This window comes from Microcaecilia unicolor, chromosome 11, assembly GCF_901765095.1.
Source record: "Microcaecilia unicolor chromosome 11, aMicUni1.1, whole genome shotgun sequence".
Lineage (NCBI taxonomy): Eukaryota > Metazoa > Chordata > Amphibia > Gymnophiona > Siphonopidae > Microcaecilia > Microcaecilia unicolor.
The window spans coordinates 1,591,366-1,612,151 of record NC_044041.1 but is presented as its reverse complement, the minus strand read 5'-3'; the positions used below and the strand labels follow the sequence as shown (position 1 = coordinate 1,612,151).

At 44.7% G+C, this 20,786-nt stretch overlaps 1 protein-coding gene across 1 annotated transcript in view; it reads right to left on the bottom strand.

The window, feature by feature from the left end:
• Positions 1-20,786, bottom strand: part of LOC115479653 (oxysterol-binding protein 2-like) — a 378,141-nt gene that overhangs the window by 38,918 nt on the left and 318,437 nt on the right. Inside the window, exon 11 of the mRNA XM_030217714.1 lies at positions 9,493-9,613. Coding sequence (XP_030073574.1) covers positions 9,493-9,613 — 121 coding nt within the window. The remainder of the gene's footprint in view (positions 1-9,492; positions 9,614-20,786) is intronic.

Here is a 20,786-nt window from a genome sequence, read left to right as displayed (position 1 = left end):
TTTGGCTAAACTACTAGCAAATCAAAACCTCAACCCCTACATATATGCAGATGACGTCACGATTTCTATCCCGTTCAGACATGACTTAAAGGAAATCACCAACGAGATCAACCAAAGCCTCCAAATAATGCATTCCTGGGCAGATGCATTCCAGCTGAAACTAAACGCAGAAAAAACACAATGTCTTGTTCTCACCTCAAAACATAACACAAAAACCTTCTCCACTATAACCACACCAAACTGTTCTTTGCCTGTCTTCCAAAACTTGAAGATTCTAGGAGTCACCATTGATCGAAACCTTACTCTCGACGACCACGTGAAAAACACAACGAAAAAGATGTTCTACTCCATGTGGAAACTCAAAAGAGTAAAACCTTTCTTCCCGAGATATGTATTCCGTACCCTGGTACAGTCAATGGTAATAAGTCATATTGATTACTGCAATGCACTGTACGCAGGCTGCAAAGAGGAGAACATCAAGAAACTCCAAACTGCCCAGAATACTGCAGCCAGACTCATATTTGGAAAACCTAAATATGAAAGTGCCAAACTCTTAAGAGAGAAACTCCACTGGCACCCACTTAAGGAACGTATTACATTTAAGATCTGCACACTGGTACACAAAATCATCCATGCAGATGCCACAACTTACATGTTAAACCTTGTGGACCTACCTCCCAGAAACGCCACAAAATCATCCCGCAAATTTCTCGACCTACACTTCCCCAGCTGCAAAGGACTACAATACAAGCTGATGCATGATACCACCTTCTCATACATGGGCACTAAGTTGTGGAACGCATTACCTAGAAACCTGAAAACAATCAACGAAACAACTATCTTTTGCAAATCCCTCAAGACATATCTCTTCAACAAAGCATACAATGAAAACCCAGAACCTTACTAATACACTGCTGAAAACCTACCGTCTACTATACCTAATAAATGCCTTCCTTCTACTCCTTACTTCTTCCCTTAACTAATCTCTATACAACAATAATTTTACCTGACATCCAAGAATAATTGTGTTACCAAAACTATGTAAGACACTTTGAGCCTGCAAATAGGTGGGAAAAAGGTGGGTTACAAATGCAATAAATAATAATAATAATAATAATAATAAAAGCATGGACTAATGGGACAAAGTCAACATGGCTTTAGTGAAGGGAAGTCTTGCCTCACCAATCTGCTGCATTTCTTTGAAGAGGTAAACAAACATGTGGACAAAGGTGAGCCGGTTGATATTGTGTATCTAGATTTTCAGAAGGCGTTTGATAAGGTCCCTCATGAAAGACTACAGAGGAAATTAGAGGGACATGGGATCGCAGGTAGTGTCTTACTGTGGATTAAAAACTGGTTGAAAGATAGGAAACAGAGAGTAGGATTAAAAGGTCAATATTCGCAATGTAGAAGGGTAGTTAGCAGGGTCCTTCAGGGATCAGTGCTGGGACCTCTGCTTTTTAACATATTTATAAATGACCTAGAGATGGGGGTAACTAGTGAGGTAATCAAATTTGCCGATGACACAAAGTTATTCAAAGTAGTCAAATTGCGGGAAGATTGTGAAAAACTACAAGAGGACCTTACGAGACTACGAGACTGGGCATCTAAATGGCAGATGACATTTAATGTGAACAAGTGCAAAGTGATGCATGTGGGAAAGAGGAACCCAAACTATAACTACGTCATGCAAGGTTCAGCGTTGGGAGTCATGGACCGAGAAAGGGATCTAGGTGTCATCGTTGATGATACGTTGAAAACCTCTGCTCAATGTGCTGCTGCGGCTAGGAAAGCAAATAGAATGTTGGGTATCATTAGGAAAGGGATGGAAAACAAAAATAAGGATATTATTCTGCCATTGTATTGCTCCATGGTGTGACCGCACCTCGAGTATTGTGTTCAATTCTGGTCGCCGCACCTAAAAAAAAGACATAGTAGAATTGGAAAAGGTGCAGAGAAGGGCAACAAAGATGATACAGGGAATGGGACGACTTCCCTATCAGGATAGGCTGAAGAGGCTGGGGCTCTTCAGCTTGGAGAAAAGGCGGCTGAGGGGAGATATGATGGAGGTCTATAAGATAATGAGTGGAATGGAACAGGTCGATGTGGAGCATCTGTTTACACTTTCCAAAAATACTACGACAAGGGGGCATGCAATGAAGCTGCAGTGTGGTAAATTTAAAATGAATCGGAGGAAAATGTTTCTTCACTTAACGCGTAGCTAAACTCTGGAATTCGCTGCCGGAAAAGGTGGTTAAGGCGGTTAACTTAGCGGACTTCAAAAAAGGGTTGGACGGCTTCCTGGAGGAAAAAGCCATAGAATGTTATTGAATGGACGAGGGAATAATACAGTATTTCTAGGATGGGCGGGACAAATTTATTGTTCTTTTGGCTGCTGTCGGTGACAGGGTGCTGGGCTCGATGGACCCTTGGTCTGTCCCAGCATGGCGATGCTTATGTACTTATCTCTTCATAAAGGCGCTTAATAAATCCCATTAAATAAATGGGACCATAAGATTCTAGGTTCTGTACATCTTTGCCTGGTATCAATGTAATGTGTGCCAAATTCATATTAGATGGAAAGTCATTTATTTTAGTTATTTATTTATAAAACTCATATCTTGCTTAAATCTAAGCAAGTAACGATACAACAATCACACTTAAAACACATAACACAAACAATTACAATACCCACTATCCCGCAAAACAGCAGCAAACGACACAGTAAGAGTCTGGCTGCCAAATATTAAAAAGCCTGAACAAAAAAGTGACTTCAAAATCTTCTTGGTCTACATTAGAGCAGTAGTGCAGGTGTTCTACAACACAGGACCTGCAACTGAAAAGGCTGCCACCCTTGTAACAGCATAGAGCGTACTTATCAATGAGTCACTTGCCAGTTTTTTTTTTTTAGAATCAGATCTCAATCCCCTAGCAGATACAAACAATTTGATTACCCACTGAAAATACCATGCAACTTTACCACACACAGTCTAGTGAAGAAAATACAGGATCTTAAAATGAATCCTATACACAGACAACCAATGTAGCTGCTTCAAAACGGAAGTGATATGATCCCACTTTGCAAAACCCATAACCAACCTCGTTGCAGCATTCTGCACTGCCTAATTATACATCAAGATGATAGAGCCCACCACATTTTCTTTAACACTTCGCAAAATCCCCTCCCTCAAAACCATTAGGTCTAGGGGCCTTCCTGGGGCAGTTGCCTATCTAGCCCTCATCCTGAGTGATCAGGGCATTCAAGACCTTAATTGTTCCACATTTAACTTGAAGAAGAGAACTAGAAACCAAGTACTTCTCTTACACCCCCACATCCTCTCCATTCTTGGAATGCAAACTTTCGAACAACTCTTGAAACACCTAACAGATACCTTTCCCAGATTTAACCAGGATGCCCCTCTGACTCTTTGCCGCAACTATATTCTTAGGGCCTATCCACTTCTTGATCAATGCTGCTAGAAGCTTCCCAGCTTCCCAATTATAACTATAATAAAATAACTTTTTTTTTGGTACAAAGTTGAATCAGTGAATTTAAGACATGTTGATTCACCATTAATTGGGCTTTATTCTCAGCAGGGGGTGGTCCTGTCCAGGGTTTGCCTATCCCTCCCTCACCTGCCTATCTACTGTAGGTCCTTTTTCCCTTTTACATACAAAAGAAAGACTGTCTTAGCTGTTTATCATCAACTGTATTTGATAGACCGCAAAGTTAAAATAAAAAGCAGGGATCACAAAAGGTAAATGTCACAATTTATTCTAACACGCTGCAAAGTTAGCACTATATTAAGGAAAGATGGAGGAGACACAGGAGGGGAGTGTGTGTGTGTGTTGGGGGAGGGGGAATCACCAAGACCCTTCTCCTTCATACTGCTTCAATATCCAAAAAACTGGCATCATAATTATTTGAGCCAAAATTATTACAAGGTACTAAACACTGCTCAATAAAGGACCTTTGAAGAATTAGATACTGACTTCTGGGGGTCATTAATAATCTTTATAATAGTAGCATTCACTGTTCTATGAAACAATATCACCATCTTGGTCCCAGATGACATGCACATCACCTTCCCAACCCACAATGTTTGCAATTTTGTGCACTCCATGTCATTCAAATGTGTCACTGCAGCTCCATGCCTTTTTTATTAAATTAATTTATTCATTTTATATTACATTTATGTCCAATACATAAATGGGAAAGAAAAGAGAAAATATCAATTAAAACAAACATTAAGGAAAATATCATCTTTGTTAGTCCACAATTGGGGGATCCAAGATCAGGAAAACAATCTCAAAGAAAATAAGAAAAACACGGAATATTTTCTGCGGGAAGAAGGTTAATTGGTAATTGCAGCTGGTACAGTGGTAACTTAAAGGAAGTTGCTGCAGAGGGTTCTTCATCTGTTCTTTTAACTCCACAAACTTTTGTAATTTCCTGGGTTCAACAAATAAGTAACCAGTAAATAAAACACTTACAAGGGAATCGCTCTAGGAAGGTCCCACCTAGGTAGGGTTACCATTTTGTGTCCTCTGAAAAAGAGGACACGTCACGCCCCCTACCCCGCCCCCGCCACGCCTCATGCCACGCCCCCTTCAGGTCGGGTTCCGCCACGCCCCCCCCCCGTCACATAGTCCCCTCCCCCCCTCACTTACTATCTAGCCCTGGTGGTCTAGTAGCGTCTTCTCTTCGGGGCAGGAAAGAGCCCCCTCTTTCCTGCCCGGAGCGCTGCCTGCCCTTGCCTGCTGCATCCTCCTCGGTATGGCTGGGGATTCAAAATGGCCACCGAGAGTTGAAGCGGCCTCGCGAGAGTTCAAATCTCGGCGGCCATTTTGAATCCCCAGCCAGACCGAGAAGGATGATAGACAGGGGAGGCAGCGCTCCGGGCAGGAAAGAGGGGGCTCTTTCCTGCCCCGAAGACGTCACTAGACCACCAGGGAACATGGTAAGGAAGGGGAGGGGATGGGAGACCAGGTCACGACCCACGGCGCCGATCGCGCGCCCACCGCACGCACGCGCCTGCCCGCACCCGCGCCCACGTTTGTCCAGAAATCCGGACAAACGTGGGCGCGGGCAAAATCCGCCGGACGCCCCGGACATGCCCTCAAAAAGAGGACATGTCCGGGGAAATCCGGACGTATGGTAACCCTACACCTAGGGCAATGATTCTTGGCTTAAAAGCCAAGAGTTCAGCTCCATGCCTTTTTAATGATGGTAGTCTTTTTTTTTGTCTCATAAGCAAGGACAGGCAAGTTACTTTCCAGAAGACACAGTGGTGTGCTGGAGCAGGCTCTCACAGGCTCTCAAGAGCCGGTTCTCCATGGCTACTTTAACAAATGGATCCCAAAATGTGGGCTTGGGCCCCTCCTGAATTCTCTTTTACTTTGCTGGCGAGAGAGAGCCCCCTGTTAACAATTTACCAGCACACCCCTGAGAAGACACAACTCAGAAGTTTACTCATACTGTAGCGCTATATTTACACATCAGAACAGATGCTGTCTCAGACCCATACATTCTCTTCATGTCCACCTTGCCAATTCCCCAGTTCCACGACTCTTCCCATACTTCCCCTAACTCCCTCTTAGGATTCCCTCACTCACCTGTCACACAAGTGCTAGTCAAACGGGCCTACTCCCATATTCCTAATCACCCTCAAACTCTGAGTAATCCTTGACACTCATACTCCATATTGCAGTCTCATCCCCATATATCTTCCACATAGCACCCCCCCCTCCAAACTTCTCCCTATTAACTCATGCTCATACAGCATGCATACCCCAACCCCAGGACAGATCTCACTCATTTTCTCATGTACTGCACCTGAATTGTCTATCCGTCCCACAAACACCTTCCCATTAGAGTCCAGGGCAATGCAGAGGCATTGATCCCACAACAAACACCTGCAAAAGTTCAGTCGCAATTGAAAGTTGCAATTCAGCAGTACTTTCTTCTAGGCCAGCAGGCAAACTGCAACGTCTGTCTGAGCGGGTACCATTGCAAAATATTTACAGCTCCATTTTACATAGATCGTAGAGACTGGAATGAAGGCACCTAGGTTGAGACGTGCTCATGTCTAGTGATATTTTAGAAAAAGATCTGCCAATGTAGAGCCTTTTCTAAAATACCTGAAGGAATGTACATGTATTTTGCTGGCATGTGCAGCAAGAGCAGCAATTTTACAAATATACACGTCACAAATATGGACGGCATGATAATGGCAGCTTCTACAGGGAAGTATCAGCATTTTACAAACACATACATGAACGTGCCACCGAGTAAGTAGTGATGGCACATTCTTAACTAGGTTTCATTTTGGAAATGCAAATAAGCTACATAGGATTAAGAAAAATGACTCCCTTAATCTAAGCCCTGACCGAATCAAACACTTGAATGGGTGGCAGAGCTGGTGGTTGGGAGGCGGGGCTAGTGCTGGGCAGACATATACGGTCTGTGCTGGGGCTGGTGGTTGGGCGGAGGGGATAGTGCTGGGCAGACTTATACGGTCTGTACCAGAGCCGTTGGTGGGAGGCAGGGATAGTGCTGGGCAGACTTATACGGTCTGTGCCAGAGCTGGTGGTGGAAGGCGGGACTGGTAGTTGGGAGGCGGGGATAGTGCTGGGCAGACTTATAAGGTCTGTGCCAGAGCCGGTGGTGGGAGGCAGGGATAGGGCTGGCCAGACTTAACGGTCTGTGCACTGAAGAGGACAGTACAAATAAAAAAGTAGCACATATGAATTTATCTTCTTGGGCAGACTGGATGGACTGTGCAGGTCTTTTTCTGCCGTCATCTACTATGTTACTATATGTTACTATGTTAAACCTATGAATGCTTTTGAGCTGGTGCAAATCCTGATGGGTAAGTTTTTCTCCACACACGTGTATTCCTTTTGTAAAACTGGGAATACACAGAGATTTCAGACCTGTCCAAACCATGCCTGCTTGAAATCTTTGCATGGTGTAGATCTCCATGTGTAAAGAGAGGCTTTCTGACATGCTGCAATTTACCTGTGGATGCGTTTCTAAAATAATGGCCTTAATGTAGTAACACGATGTCCCACGATGTTCCATTTACCCACAATCCAGGTTTTTTTCCACTCACCTCAGCTGACTTGAACCCCATAGCCAATTCTCAGCCCCAAAACAAGTAATCCAACCAAATATCCTCAATTCCTTCTCCTGTACTTGTGACCACTGACTCCGGTAGCCAACAGTTTAGGTTCTCTAAATTGTTGCTTCTGTCCCCTCTCTAGAGCATAGATGTTGTGGTACATCTTGGCAAGTGACAACTGCAGCTCCTCCACTGCATCCACTTGCATTGTGGTTTTGCCGACCAAGACCAGCTGAGTCACTTTCTCCACAATGACCTTCAACCAGGACTCCAGCACGGTATGATTATATTTTAAATTACTCCAAACAGCTCAGGTGACTGGACCACTCCTGGCACCAAATCCTTCTCCTCCTCAGTGGAGTCATCTCTGGTTGAGGCCTGCTTCACCAACCCAGGCTTCTTACCAGTCTGTTTTGTGTTGGCATCATCCCATAGGTCATATTAGGCAGGGGAACCTCTTGCCACCATCCTGGGACATCTTAAGATTCAAGAGGGTCTTAATTTACATGGAGAAATAGAGTTAAAAATCGAGTGGCAGCAGGAGCCTGGTGGCAATACGATAATTCTCTTCAGCTGCTCATTAGCACCCTGTTTCTTCTGGCATTTCCAATTCTGGCTCTCCTGGAGAGTAGAAGACCTGTGCTAGGAATCAAACTCAGGTAACTCCGCATGGCAGAATGCAACACTGCCATCGAGTCTCTGGGAAAGCTTCTGGGCTGTGACATTGTTTCTGTCATATCACCAAGTAAGGGATGTGTTAGTGTCTGACACCAGTTATAAAAAGAAAACAGCCAGAGGTTTGTAATCCATTGTCAGATGTTTTGTAAAAAAAAAAGTTTTAACTTGTAAACTGAGCAGAAACAATTTGAAATTCAAAGTGCATCTGCACAGTGACATCAGAGGAACTTTCTGAGCACTTTCACTAGTCAGACACTTTACAAGACAGAAATTGTCTCACTCAGGAATCAGGGGCATATCTGAACTGCGGCGGTAGGGGGGGCCAGGGCCAGAGTGAGGGGGCACATTATAGCCCCCCCCCCCGCCACCGCTGCCGCCATTGCCAATCCCCCTCCCCCAGCCGCTGCCATTGCCAATCTCCCCCCGCCGTTGCTGTCGCCTACCTTCGCTGGCGGGGGACCCCAACCCCCGCCAGCCGATGTCCGCTTCCTCCTGCCACTGCCGGCTGCCTTTAAAAGAACTCCTTCAGCTGGCGGGGGACCCCCAACCCCCGCCAGCCAAGCTGAGGTCCTTTCATTTCTTCCACTGCAGTCTGCAAAGCTGGCGCCGAAAGTTTCTTCTGAGTCTGACGTCGCTGCACGTTGTACGTGCAGGACGTCAGACTCAGAAACAGAATGAGCTTCATTCTGGCGGGGGTTGGGGGTCCCCTGCCAGCTGAAGGAATTCTTTTAAAGGCAGCCGGCAGCGGCAGGAGGAAGCGGACCTCGGCTGGCGGGGGTTGGGGTCCCCCGCCAGCGAAGGTAGGCGACAGCAACGGCGGGGGAGGGTTTGCGGCGGTAGGGGGGTCCAGGGCGAAATCTGCGGGGGCCCAGGCCCCTGTGGCCCCACGCAGATACGCCCCTGCTCAGGATGGCTGCTGAGGATGCTGGGTAACAGATGCAAGAAACTCATAGCGCTCTCTATACAGCAGACACTTCTCTACTGTATGTTGGGCAATGTATGGATCAGGGGCGTATCTGCGTGGGGCCACAGGGGCCTGGGCCCCCGCAGATTTCGCCCTGGCCCCCCTCCCGCCGCCAACCCTCCCCCACTAATGTTATTTACCTTTGCTGGCGGGGGACCCCAACCCCGCCAGCTGCCGAGGTCTTCAAAGTTCTTGTTCGTCGTCCTCCGTGGCCATGCTGTACCCTGTTGATTCGGAGTCTGTCTGACGTCGCACCACGTTGTATGTGCGTACAACGTGGTGCGACGTCAGACAGACTCCGAATCAGCAGCGTACAGCATGGCCACGGAGGAGGACGACGAAAAAGAACTTTGAAGACCTCGGCGGCTGGCGGGGGTTGGGGTCCCCTGCCAGCTGAAGAATTATTTTTAAAAGCAGGCGGAAGCGGACCTCGGCTGGCGGGGGTTGGGGTCCCCGCCAGCAAAGGTAAACAACGTCAGCGGGGGAGGGTTGGCGGCGGGAGAGGAGGTGGAGAGAGTTGTTGGTGGCGGGGGGGCTCTGGCAATGGCGGGGGGGGGGGAGTCGTTGGTGGCAGGGGGGCTCTGGCAATGGCGGGGGGGGGGGGTCGGTGGTGCCGGGGGGGGGGGGGGCTAAATGTGCCCCCTCCCTCTGGCCCTGGCCCCCCCTACTGCCAGAGTCCAGATACGCCCCTGGTATGGATGCCTTGCTGGGAACTGCTCTACTTACCCAGTGGCATGATGGAGAGGTATTTCCCCCGGAATTTGCTTGCAATGGTGATTTCCTGCCAGAGAGTCCATCCGCGTTTCGAATATACATGGTGGGCTGCTGCAGGTGGGTGATGGCTCACCTATGAGTTAAACAAAGAATTAATATTGTTTTCTGTAAATAGTTCTCTATGTGTAATTAAGAATAGCTTCTGTAAATAAGTTTAGCTTATGAATCTGTTTTGGTTGTTATCTGAAGTCCTGGAAATGGACTTCAAGCTATCAGGATCAACCAAGTGCACCATGGGAATGACATCTGGGTTGTTAGTTTTGCCTCTTCTTTTTGTGAGAGGGAGGCTAGAAAGGGGATCCTTATCATATTTGATTTATTTAGATGTATTGCTTGAATATGCACTGTTATGTTGAAATTACAAAATTGGTGATCCACAGGCATACACTCAAAAAGCAAGAAACTCGTATGCAAAACTATTTGATAATTATACATTAAAGGAAGGAAAAAGCCTCAAGAGATCCAAATCTGATAGGTTTAGAGAGCTAAATGTGATCATAAAAGATCTCCTCGTCATCATTGGCTAAAAAAATCTTCCAGTAATGTTCAAATATAAATTCATTCTCCAGAAAATATGATAAAATGTATAAATCTATAGTTCATATAAAGCTCAAAACAAAAAATCTTTTCCTGATGCTGTACTTATCTTGTCTGAAAGTCAGCCACTGCAGAACACTGCTGGTGAGTTCTTGAGCCAGTGTCCTTACTCCCAGGACCAACGTTGGCCAGTGTTTCGCTTAGTTTCTTCAGGGTCCAAACAACATGGAGACTAAGGCAGCATAACACTTCTTCCTGCCTACCACATCTCACATATGTTAAAAACCAAAAGTTCAAAGGGGAACAGGAAAGTAAACTCCACTAAAGTCCAAAGAAACTAGAGGAGCAGAGGATAAACCACTGAATTCCACATGGGGAATGTCATAAAAAATGTTTATCAAGGCACCAGAAGACACCCGACACAGGGACCGTGTTTCAGGGGAAACGTCCGCCTGCCTCAGGGCTCAAATACAACAGTACTTAAGGCTGGAAGGTGTTACAAACAATGCCTTGGTAAAATGGCACCGCAGCTGTGTTCAAATAGACGCTTTGGTGCTAAAAATTGCCACTGCTCACACTTGGAGCCATTTTACCAAGGCACTGTTTGTAACACCTTCCTGCTTTAAGTACTGTTGTATTTGAGTCCTGAGGCAGGCGGACTTTTCCGCCAAAACACAGCCCTGTGTCGGGTCTCTTCTGGTGCCTTAATAAAAAAACATTTTTCACAACACTCTGTTATGTTGAAACACTCTTTGGCTCTTTTTTTTCCAGGAAGGTGACACATAAATGTGAAGTGTAGTGTAACATAATGCAATTAAATGTATTTGCAGTCCTGCAGAAAGCCTCTTAATGGATTTTCCCTTTACTTTACTTCAGAAACATATAAGAAAAGATGAAGAGTGATTGGCACTGAATGCAGGGGCCCATGTCTGTCCCTGGGTAAGGCAAATCACAGTGGGGCTTCTACTCAGGACTGCTGAGAGACAAAACCAGGCCCAGGACAAAATTTTACGCCCCTCCCTGAGGAAATGTGCAATGAGAAGCTCTGGAATTGGCTTGTCTGATGCTCTGAGTCCTTAGCTCTGTTCAGCCTGGCCCCCACAACTGCAATTACCGACTGCCGAAGCATTCTTTAGTGTTTAATCCTTAGTGACAGTGTCTCTGTAGTGCTCCCTCAGTTGATGCCGGGTTGTCCGTCCTCTTTCCTGCATTTGTGCTCGTGTGTACCAGCCGGGACCTGGGTTAGCGTGTTAATGCGTTAACTCCTCTGCCGTCACAGATCCTTCCTGCTGAATCTCCGCCCATGGTGGAAACAGGAAGTACGTCAGGAGGAGGCAGGAAGAAGGATCTGCGGTGGCACTGAGACTTAATATGTAACACACTAACACGGATCCCAGCAGGAACACACAAGCAGGAGAGGAGACCAATACAACCTGAGCCATCTTCTACCTGCTTGTCATTAGAAGCCTTGCTGACACGGTACCAGCGGTGGTGGAGCTGAGTCCCCCTTGGAGGCCAGGCCCGGGGAATCTTCCCCCGCCTCCCCCCCTTCAGCAGCCCAGACTACACCACCTCTGTTGTGAAATCGAAGCGGTTTACAATTTAAAAAAGGAACTCTATAAATTGATAGGAAAGACCAGCCATCCCACCTCACACTCAAAGGAAGATAGACACACTCATCCATATCTCCTACTGCCTACAAAGCCATGCAGTACAGCCACACCTGGATGGTTCAGCGTGCGGACTTACTGTGAAATTTCCACCAAAATATACCGGGGTGGTGCAGTAAGCAATGAGCATGCAAATTATGCAAATTACAGCTCATTGCTTTTCACACAATCATTAATTTTAATTATTGCAATGATCTCTTCTGATTAGAGCTCATTAGCTACCTATTAAGGCCAGAATAATATTTAAGCTTTGTACAATAGAATTTAAAATACTATATGATTTTGCTCAGCGATATAGGCTCTCTCTAATAACCCGTCCTTCTATCGAAATGTAATCGAAATTATATGATTCTATAATTCTTCATTTTCCATCATCGAAAATTGTTAAATCATTATTCTCTTACATGTTATTGAGTGTTTGGAAAAGTCTACCCAAGGACTTTAGAAGTTTAGCAGTGTATCTAAGTTTTAGGAAACAGCTAAAAATGTGGTTATTCAGGCACTATTTAAGTGAGTTATCTGCTTATATGTTGGCTCTATGCTATACTAGCTTATGATTTATGGCAGCGTTTCTCCAAGTCGCTCTTGGAATTCCCCCTTGATTTGAATACACTGCCTCCACTGTATGCAAATCTCTTTCATGCATACTCATTGCAGACATCCTGAAAACCTGACTGGCAAGGGGGAACTCCAGGACCAACTTGGGAAACGCTATTCTCAGCACTATTTAAGCGCTATCTAAGTTCATTTAACTACCCCCTACCCACCCCCATCCTCCCACCCTGTCAGACTGTCATAGTAATGCTTGAATGTTTTCACTTATATACACTGTCAGCTAGCACATTTGCTTATTTCCGATCTGACGAAGAAGGGTAACCTTCGAAAGCTCTCGCCTTGACTACTGCAACTTACTCCTCACCGGCCTCCCACTTAGCCATCTATTCCCCCTTCAATCTGTTCAGAACGCTGCCGCACGTCTTATATTCCGCCAGAACCGATATACTCATATCACCCCTCTCCTCAAGTCACTTCACTGGCTCCCGATCAGATACCGCATACAATTCAAGCTTCTACTCCTTACCTACAAATGCACTCAGGTCTGCGGCTCCTCACTACCTCTCTACCCTCATCTCCCCCTATGTTCCCACCCGTAACCTCCGCTCACAGGACAAATCCCTCCTCTCCGTACCCTTCTCCACCACTGCCAACTCCAGGCTCCGCTCATTCTGCCTTGCCTCACCCTATGCCTGGAACAATCTTCCTCAACCCCTACGCCAAGCCCCCTCCCTACCCATCTTCAAAATTCTGCTTAAAACTCACCTCTTCAATGCTGCTTTCGGCACCTAATCTTTCTAGAAACATAGTAAGCCCTATCAGATCGACTCTACACTTGTCTTTTAGATTGTACACTTGTCTCTAGATTGTACACCTGTCTTTTAGATTGTAAGCTCCTTGAGCAGGGACTGTCCTTCCATGTTAAATTGTACAGTGCTGCGTAACCCTAGTAGCGCTTTAGAAATGTTAAGTAGAAGTAGTAGTAGTAGTAATCAAGAAATGTATTGAGTGTCTATATACAAATGCTAGATGCCTAAAAAATAAGATGGGAGAGTTGGAGTATATGGAACTAAATAATGAGGTAGATATAACAGGCATCTCAGATACCTGGTGGAAGGAGGATAATCAATGGGACACTGTGTTAGCAGGGTACAAATTATATCGGAATGATAGAATGGATCAAATTGGAGAGAAGGTGAGGGTTGCACTATATGTTAAAGAGGAAATTGAGTCAAACAAAATAAACATTCTACATGAAACAGATAGTGTGGAATCAATTTAGACAGAAGTTTCATGTGTGAAGGGAAGGAGTAGTCTTGTAGGGCTGTACTACCGTCCACCTGGACATAACGAACAGACAGATGAAGGAAAGTTTACAGAAATGAGGAAAGCTGGCAAACTGGACAACAGTATAATAATGGATGATTTCAATTACCCCAATATTAACTGGATAAATGTTACATCAGGGAGCGCTGTACTTTTAATAAATCTTTTTTTATATTTTTAAATTGCAAAGTGCTCAGTGCATTACTTTTGACCATGGCCAATATCTAGTGATAGCACCGTTCCAACATCATTGCACAGGGCCCTCCTACCTGCCTGTCATAATTCTTACTAAACAGTTATTCATATTCACATTCAGTGGAATAGATGAAAAGAACCACTTAGATTAGCAGGTGCTCCTATGCTGGGACTGGTGCCCCGAGTATCTGCAATGATTTCCCCGGTCAATATAATACCAAGTTGTTTGGTGAACCCACTTCCCCTGTGCGTTAAAATCGAAGCTTCACAGATCAATGTGCTGTCATAGTCTCTTGTCCTCTACATGGACCATGTTTCGCCAGTCGCGTCTTTAGGAGGACGGAGGCAAGTCTGTTAGGTCTAACCGCTGAAAAAAGATTTATTGGAAGTACATGTGTAGGATACTATCCTTGTACAAGGGTTTCTATAATTTTGTAATTAAATTTTAACTGCCAGACCCTCGACCATTCTTCTAACGTTCGGAGATCCCTTCTCATCGTTTCTACTTCCTCCAGGGTATCCACTCTATTGGCTATTTTCGTGTCATCTGCAAAAAGGCACACCTTTCCTTCTAAACCTTCAGCAATATCTCCCACAAATATATTAAACAGAATAGGCCCCAGCACCGATCCCTGAAGAACTCCACTGCTCAACTTCCTTTCCTCCGAGCGGATTCCATTTACCACCACCCTCTGCCACCTGTCGGTCAACCAGTTTCTTATCCAGTTCACCACTTTCGGTCCTAAGTTCAACCCTTTCAGCTTATTCCCGAGTCTTCTGTGGGGGACCGTATCAAAGGCTTTGCTGAAGTCCAAGTACATCTAGCGCACGTCCCTCATCCAGTTCTTTGGTCACCCAGTCAAAGAAGTCAATATTTTTATTTTTTATTTTTGTTACATTTGTACCCCGCGCTTTCCCACTCATGGCAGGCTCAATGCGGCTTACATATTGTATACAGGTACTTATTTGTACCTGGGGCAATGGAGGGTTAAGTGACTTGCCCAGAGTCAGAAGCAGCTGCCTGTGCCTGAAGCGGGAAGATTTGTTTGGCAGGATTTTCCAAAGATAATCCTGTGAGCAAGTGCAAATTTTGAAGGTTATACGTGGCTTGGTGGATAGCCAGTAAAGTTTGAGCAGCAGGGGTCTTGCACTTTTTAATTGGGTTATACAGAATATTAGATGAGCTTCTGTATTTCATTAGGGGTGTCTACCCTATTGCAGATTTTGATATCATCTGCAAAACGGAAAACCTTATCAGACAGCTCTTCAGACATCTCGCATAGGCTCATGTTTAAAAAAAAACAAATAGGGCCCTTGTATCCAGGTGAGTAAAAGATTCAACTAGTTTCAACTACTGCACTAGTGAGTGGTGATAGCATCTGCCCTAAAACATGCCAAGAAACATAGGATGTATGCCTTAGAACCAAAGGATACGTGTGCCAGAGCTTGAGTTTCAAAAGAAAGCATTTTCCAAACGCTATCCTACTGTCACGATTGTGGCCGTGACCCCTCCCAGACTTACCTTATTTCTGGTGGTCAGCTTCTTAGCTGGCTTCTGTTTCTTCTGTCTGTCCTTTCTGAGCTAGCTTTGTCTCTCTGTGCTGGCTGCTTCCAGCAGCATGACTCTAATTGCTTCACTATACTGCAGCTGTGTGGGTTAAGCTTCTCTGTGTTTCAGTATGCTGGCTGCCTGTGTCTGGTAGTTGTGATATCATCAGACAGGGCCTTGATAAGGAAGTGGTGTTCTTCCCTTCAGGGCCTTTGCAACGTTTGCGTTTGCGTCTTGCTTTAGGTCCAGGTTAGTGTTAGTGCAGTGTGCACTTCTGACTTGTGTTTAGCTTCCCTGCTTTTTCCTTGTGGATCCCCTGCTTTCCCTTTTAGTGCTAGGAGCACTTATGTTGTGTAGTGCTTAGGAGCACTGCTGTAGTTTGGTGCTTAGGAGCACCTTTGTTAGTTTAGTGCTGTAGAGCACTGCTGTAGTTTGGTGCTTAGGAGCACCTGTGTTAGTTTATGGGGTTAGCTTCCCTGCTCTCTCCCTGTGGCTCCACTGTTTTCCCCGCCCTGGTTAGTTTAGTGCTGTAGAGCACTGCTGTAGCTTGGTGCTTAGGAGCACCTGTGTTAGTCTATGAGTTTAGCTTCCCTGCTTTTTCCTTGTGGCTCCCCTGCTTTCCCTTTTAGTGCTAGGAGCACTTCTGTTGTTTAGTGCTTAGGAGCACTTATGGTAACATAGTAACATAGTAGATGACGGCAGAAAAAGACCTGTACGGTCCACCCAGTCTGCCCAACAAGATAAACTCACATGTGCCATTTTTTGTGTATACCTTACCTTGATTTGTACCTGTCTTTTTCAGGGCACAGACCGTATAAGTCTGCCCACCACTATCCCCACCTGCCAACCAACAGCCCTGCCTCCCATCACCAGCTAAGCTTCTGGGGATCCCTTCCTTCTGAGCAGGATTCCTTTATGTTTATCCCATGCATGTTTGAATTTTGTTACCGTTTTCCTCTCCACCACCTCCCGCGGGAGGGCATTCCAAGCATCCACCGCTCTCTCTGTAAAAAAATACTTCCTGACATTTTTCTTGAGTCTGCCCTCCTTCAATCTCATTTCACGTCCTCTCGTTCTACCGCCTTCCCCTCTCCGGAAAAGGTTCGTTTGCGGATTAATACCTTTCAAATATTTGAACGTCTGTATCATATCACCCCTGTTTCTTCTTTCCTCCAGGGTATACATGTTCAGGTCAACAAGTCTCTCCTCATACGTCTTGTAACGCAAATCCCATACCATTCTCGTAGCTTTTCTTTGCACCGCTTCCATTTTTTTTTAACATCCTTCACAAGATACAGCCTCCAAAACTGAACACAATACTACAGGTGGGGCCTCACCAATGTCTTATACAGGGGTATTAAAACCTCTTTTCTTCTGCTGGTCACACCTCTCTCTATACAGCCTAGCAATCTTCTAGCTACGGCCACCGCCTTGTCACACTGTTTCGTCGTCTTTAGGTCCTCAGATACTATCACCCCAAGATCCCTCTCCCCGTCCGTACCTATCAGACTCTCCCCGCCTAACACATACGTCTCCCGTGGATTTCTACTCCCTAAGTGCATCACTTTGCATTTCTTCGCATTGAATTTTAATTGCCAAACGTTAGACCATTCTTCTAGCTTCCGCAGATCTTTTTTCATGCTTTCCACTCCCTCCGGAGTGTCCACTCTGTTGCAAATCTTGGTGTCATCTGCAAAAAGACAAACTTTACCTTCTAACCCTTCGGCAATGTCACTCACAAATATATTGAACAGAATCGGCCCCAGCACCGATCCCTGAGGCAGTCCACTACTCATCTTTCCCTCCTCCGAGCGAACTCCATTCACCACCACCCTCTGGCGTCTGTCCGTCAACCAGTTCCTAATCCAGTTTACCACTTCGGGTCCTATCTTCAGCCCGTCTAGTTTATTTAAGAGCCTCCTGTGGGGAACCGTGTCAAAAGCCTTGCTGAAATCTAAGTAGATTACGTCCATAGCACGTCCTTGATTTAATTCTCCTGTCACCCAGTCAAAGAATTCAATGAGATTCGTTTGGCACGATTTCCCTTTGGTGAAACCATGTTGTCTCGGATCTTGCAACTTATTGGCTTCCAGGAAATTCACTATCCTTTCGTTCAGCATCGCTTCCATTACTTTTCCAATAACCGAAGTGAGGCTTACCGGCCTGTAGTTTCCAGCTTCTTCCCTATCACCACTTTTGTGAAGAGGGACCACCTCCGCCGTTCTCCAATCCCTCGGAACCTCTCCCGTCTCCAAGGATTTATTAAACAAGTCTTTAAGAGGAGCCACCAGAACCTCTCTGAGCTCCCTCAGTATTCTGGGGTGGATCCCGTCCGGTCCCATGGCTTTGTCCACCTTTAGCTTTAGATCCTTGTGGTATTCCACAGCCTGCTTTCCACAGTGATATGTTTGAGTTTGATTTTACTTGATATGTTCTTGTGGTTAGGAAACCCTTGATCCAGCTAAGTATGTTTCCACCAATCCCGAACTTATCTAGTAATCTTATTAATATATTATGGTTTACCATGTCGAATGCACTAGACATGTCGAATTGAAGGAGGAGGATGTTTTTGCCTATTGCTATTTCCAGCTTGAATTTGGCTAGGAGAGTAATACTGTTTCTGTGCTGTGGAGGGGGTGAAAACCTGACTGTGATTCGTGTAATATTGAGAATTTGTTTATATAATCTGTAAGTTGTTTGGCTACCATGCTTTCCATCAGTTTGACTGACAACGGAATGGATGCTACTGGACGGTAGTTAGTGATTTCATTTGTTTTTTTCTTGGTGTCTTTTGGTATCAGAGTGAGTAGGTTATTGCCATATTCCTTAGGGAAGAGACCTTGCTGAAGCATGTAGTTTAGGTGGGATGTGAGGTCTGCTATGAAGTGGTCAGGGGCGGATTTCATTAGGCAATTGGGACAGGTATCTAGTTTACAGTGAGTGTTGGAGAACCTGCTGATCGCCTGTGCAACTGCATCGACGGTACGGAGGGCGAATTTTAACCAGGTTCGGTCAGCCGAGTATTCTCCAACTCATTAAGGAAGATTTTGATGTCAGTGTTGTCCTGAGGTAGCGTGTTGCGTAGGTTTGCAATTTTTTCATTGAAATACTTAGGAAGTTTGTCTGCAGATGGGATGTCTGTATTCGATGTAGTGACCAAGTTGGTATCTAGGAGTTTGTTCACGAGTTGGTATAATTTCTTTATGTCTTTGTAATCTGTCCCTATTTTAGATTTATAGTATGATCTTTTGGTCTGTCTTATTGCGTATTTGTATTTTCTTTATGATTGTTTCCATGTGTTGTGTGTGTGTTCGTCTTTTGTTTTTCTCCATGCTCATTCGAGTTTCCTGGATTGTGTTTTTAGCTTTTTCAGTTCATCATTAAACCATGGTATCGAATTGTGCTTACATGAAGTTCATGTTCGTAAGGGTGCTATTTCATCTAGTATGCATTTGCATCTTTTATCCCATTCCACGAGGTAATATATGGAGTCTGTTTGTGCTGTCCATTCATTGTTGTATATCTGTTGCCAGAATGTTTTCGTGTCTACTTGACCTCTTGTGCTGTAGGATGTGTGTTCTTGTATTTGGTGTAATCCCTTCTTCCGCCAGTGTAGGGATAAATTTAATTTGTAGTGATCAGTCCAGGGTGTTTCTGTCCATTTAATATCTGTTATTACTAGGTTCTGGTCTGTTGAAAGTTTGTGTGAGATAAGATCAAGTGTGTTCCCTTTGACGTGGGTTGCTTGCATTTGTGGCCATTTGAGATCCCATAGGTGGAGGAATTCCTTACATTCTTGTGCGCTGATTGAGTTTGGGTCTTCTAAGTGAAGGTTGATGTCTCCTAATACTAGTACATTGGAGTTGGCTACACATGTGTTTGAAATGAAGTCCATGAAGTTAGTCTGGCCTTCGTTCCAATTACCTGGAGGTCTGTAAAACAAAACACAATTCAAATGATCGTGTAGGGTTTTGTTGTGGATTCTGATTGGAGGTAATTTCAAGTTGAGGTGTCATGGACTCGGAAGTGGTTTCGGTGGTAAAGTGGTATCGACACATTAGTGCTATGCCTCTGCCTCTCTTTTCCTTTCTGGTCCAGTGTTTGATTTTGTATCCTGGAGGGCACAGATCTAGGATTATGGGGTCCTTTTGGTCATGGATCCAGGTTTCATTGATGAAGAGTACGTCAAGGCCTTCTGCCATGATCCAGTCTGTTAGTATTGCTGTTTTGTTTACTACGGATCTGGCATTGATGTAGCCCACTTGGATTGTTTGGAATGGGTCTTCTGCATCTGGTGTGTGGACTTTTATTAGTTGTCGTTTCTTTGTTGAGGTGAGTACAGCTCTGAAGATACAGACAGGAGGAAGTCGATCTAGAGGAAGGCTTTGATTTAGCAGACATTTTAAACCGTGCTGAGCTTGATGGCCAAGGCAGCAAACCACAGCAAAGCAGAAAGAAGAGAAAACTTGTAACAGTAAACATTGGGTAAGTGAAGTATCTATATTTTATGGATCCAGTGTGGAAGGACTCTAGGATGCCATCTTACTAACTGAATTGTAATTTTTTTTTTTACATATATCCTTAATGTGAAATTAAATTAAATCAAATAAATAAATATTACCTATGTACCATGTACAAGACTCAACATCTGAGGTTTCTTGTATAAAAACCTGGGCACTGAGAAGTTTATCTTTGTACAGTGTTAGAATAACAATCCTGTTTCACCACACATTTCTAAACCAAGCTACATTAATTGCTTTTACCACTTGCTCTGGCAATGAGTTCCAGAGATTAACCATATGTTGAGTGAAAAAAATATTTTCTCCTATTTGTTTTAAATGTATTAGTATATAACTTCATGGAGCGCTCCCTAGTTTGTACTTTTCGAAAGAGTAAACAATCAATTTGTGTTAATCTGTTCCACTCCATTCAGGATTTTGTAGACCTCTATCTCTCCTCAGCTGTCTCTTCTTCAAGTTAAAGAGCCCTAACCTCCTTAGCCTTTCCTTATATGAGAGTCGTTCCATCCTCTAAGAGATGGCCCGAAGAACACTAGAGCTTTCTATAAAATCTCTTATATACTGCTATCTTAAAATACTTTATGGCCAACAAGAGATGGAGGAGAATAGAATAAAAGCCAGGAAGAGAGTGGAAAAGAAAACAGACGGCTTGAGAATGGCTGAAAGTTTTAACACTAGAAACTCGGCAGCAAAAGTAATGGAGTTGTGATAAGACAACTCAGAGGGAATGAGACCACAACTTACTCCCAATATTCTGGCCCAGCAAAGAATATGATAGACTATGTGGTATGCAGCTCAGTGCACAGTGGAAAGAACAGGGAATGCTCTCTGTTCGAGTTCAGGCATATTTAAGCTTGTCCCTTTTAAAAAGGATTTTGACTACAATTCACCGAA